This window comes from Plasmodium gonderi, assembly GCF_002157705.1.
Source record: "Plasmodium gonderi DNA, contig: Pgo-contig_832, whole genome shotgun sequence".
Taxonomy (NCBI): Eukaryota; Apicomplexa; class Aconoidasida; order Haemosporida; family Plasmodiidae; genus Plasmodium; species Plasmodium gonderi.
In genome coordinates, this window is record NW_021629538.1 from 149 (window position 1) to 2,792 (window position 2,644).

At 18.8% G+C, this 2,644-nt stretch overlaps 1 protein-coding gene across 1 annotated transcript; it reads right to left on the reverse strand.

Moving 5' to 3' along the window:
- Positions 1-592: 592 nt before the first annotated feature.
- Positions 593-1,658, reverse strand: PGO_004360 (variable surface protein; the record flags this gene model as incomplete). Its single annotated transcript, XM_028691466.1, has 3 exons — positions 593-739; positions 857-1,444; positions 1,629-1,658. The coding sequence occupies 3 exons, from the start codon at positions 1,656-1,658 to the stop codon at positions 593-595; spliced, it is 765 nt and encodes a 254-aa protein (XP_028547267.1).
- Between the last annotated feature and the right edge of the window lie 986 nt (positions 1,659-2,644).

Consider the following 2,644-nt stretch of genomic DNA (forward strand, 5'->3'; position numbering starts at 1 on the left):
TAATCTATAGTCATTCATAAAATCAGTACATTTCGTATATATACACATGCATTCAGAAATTAAATAATAAATAAATAATTAAATAACAGATATGATCAATTTATTCCATAAATCATATAATTTAGTTTAAAAATATTATATTACTTCATACAATTCATTATATTTACAAAATATTGCAATATATACTAAATTAAAAATAGTACAACACATACTCTTTGTGTGCTTTCCATTTATTAACAAAAGATCTCTTACAAAGTAATAAAGAGCACTAATTTCAATAAGTTTGCAATAATCAATAAATTTAACCAATATAGTTATATAAAAACGATGAATCTTTTATAGAACTCAAATAAATCACATTGTAATAAACAAAAATAAAACTCAGAGCAAAATCAAATTAAAAAATATATAAATATTCATAATAATAACTGATACTTTTAAAATATTAAATCTGAAACCTAAACCTAAACCCTGAACCCTGAAACCCTAAACCTTTCAGCATATAGTTCTTTTAATAAAATTAATATTTCTATAAAAATATTGTACAGTTAAAAGTGAGATTAATAGTTTTATTTTAATGATGAAATATTAATTATACATATCCTATATTAATACTCTCGTTTGTTGAGTATAATAGAAAATCATCATTATATGCAATACTATTTCTATTCATAGTACGATTACTCTTTAGGATCATCCAGTTATAGATATTACCTAGAAATGTTTTTATTTTTGCATTCTATATATAAAATTAGTATTAAAAAATATATATATAATTTTTGAAATATCTATAATTATTAATTTATTTAAATAAATGTTAGATGCTAATAAGGAATTTTAATAATATTTATATTACCTTAGATGAAAAAAAAATAATAAATAGAACTGTTATTATAACTAAAAAAGTAAGAAAAATAATCTTTCTTATTGGTAATGCAACAAAATGAGAAGCGTGAGTTTCATTTTCACCAATATCTTCAGTATCAACACTACTAAATACAAATAATTCACTGTCATCTCCTTCATCATCCTCTTCAGGTATAATTAAACGTCTTACAGGAGGAGGTATAGATATACTTGAAGAATATTTACAGCATTCATTATTTGGGCATTGTTCTAAAGTATTTTTATTACTGAATATAGTATTCATATCTTCTTTCCAGTTCTGCATATCAAATATATTCTCATCAATTTTTTTGTATTCATTTCCTTTATATTCTATCCATTTATTTAAATAATTACATACGTTCGGATCAAAATTATTTAAATTATTTAAAGAATTATCCAAGAATATATAAAACTTTTTAAGAATATTTTTCGAAGGCAAACGAATACGATCTATAGTGCAACCATATTCACAATCATACTGAGCATCCAACGCACGATCCAATTCTTCAAATAATTCCCCTGTATTGCATTCAGAAATTTGTGCACGGCATTTTTGCTAAATAAAAATGCAAAATAATGTAATACAATAAATATATAAAATTTAAATATTCATGAAGTGTACCAAAAAACTAAGTAAATAAACAATAATATATGTATTTAATTGAGGAAAAAGATATGCTTTAAATATATCATTAATATACATATATTTATTTATGTTTCATATTAAATTAATATTTTACATTAACTATTTCTTGTATACTTTTAATCATGACTAATAATTGAAAGAATATTAATCTAAGTTTACTATATAATGTACGTATTTTCATAAATATAAATATGTTTGTTGCTATGATTTATAAAAAATATATATTTCCGAATAATTTATATAATACAATATCATGTTTTACAGTTTGTACTTGTGTATGAATTTGTATATAATAAATTAATACTTCAGAAGGAACAGTTAATATTTTAGCTATTACTATTTTTTTATTTCTATTATTTCTTGTTCCTTCTATAATGAAAAAAAATATAAATAGTTCTAACAATATTTGTATATATATAGAATTATAGATATATATTAATTCCGTAATAATATAAAAAATATAATATAATCATATGTTTTAATATAAATTCATATTATATATATAGTTTTCCATTTTTTTTTTAAAAGGTTTATATGCTTATATAAATAAATTTATTTTATTGTATCTCTTTTAATTATTATTACATTAAGAAATCATTCCATTTAATTCATAAATATATCTTCATTTTTTTTATTGTAACATATATTTTTATACTTATATTATAATATTGCATTCTTCAATAACATAAATTAATATAATGACATAAGCTTAGTTAATATTACATAGTTCTCAATTTATCATTTATTATATTTATTTTTTTATATGTAATGTTAGAAACAAAATTACTTATTATTTGCTTTTTATATATATTTTAATATGGTTATTATAATATATAAAGAGATGACAATTAGAATAAATAAGTATAAACAACCTTAAAGTAAAATAAAATAGCATATAACATGTTTATTTCATTATAAAAGAAAATAAATATATATATATATATAAGATTCTAAAGCATATTTTAATTTTATCCAAAAGAATAATAAATAAAATATATATATTTCTAGTTTTATATGAATCACTTATTTATATATTAATTGTTTCAACTGTATATATATCTATTAAATACGATTTAATGTAATTAATATTAAATTTAACAAAATATATAT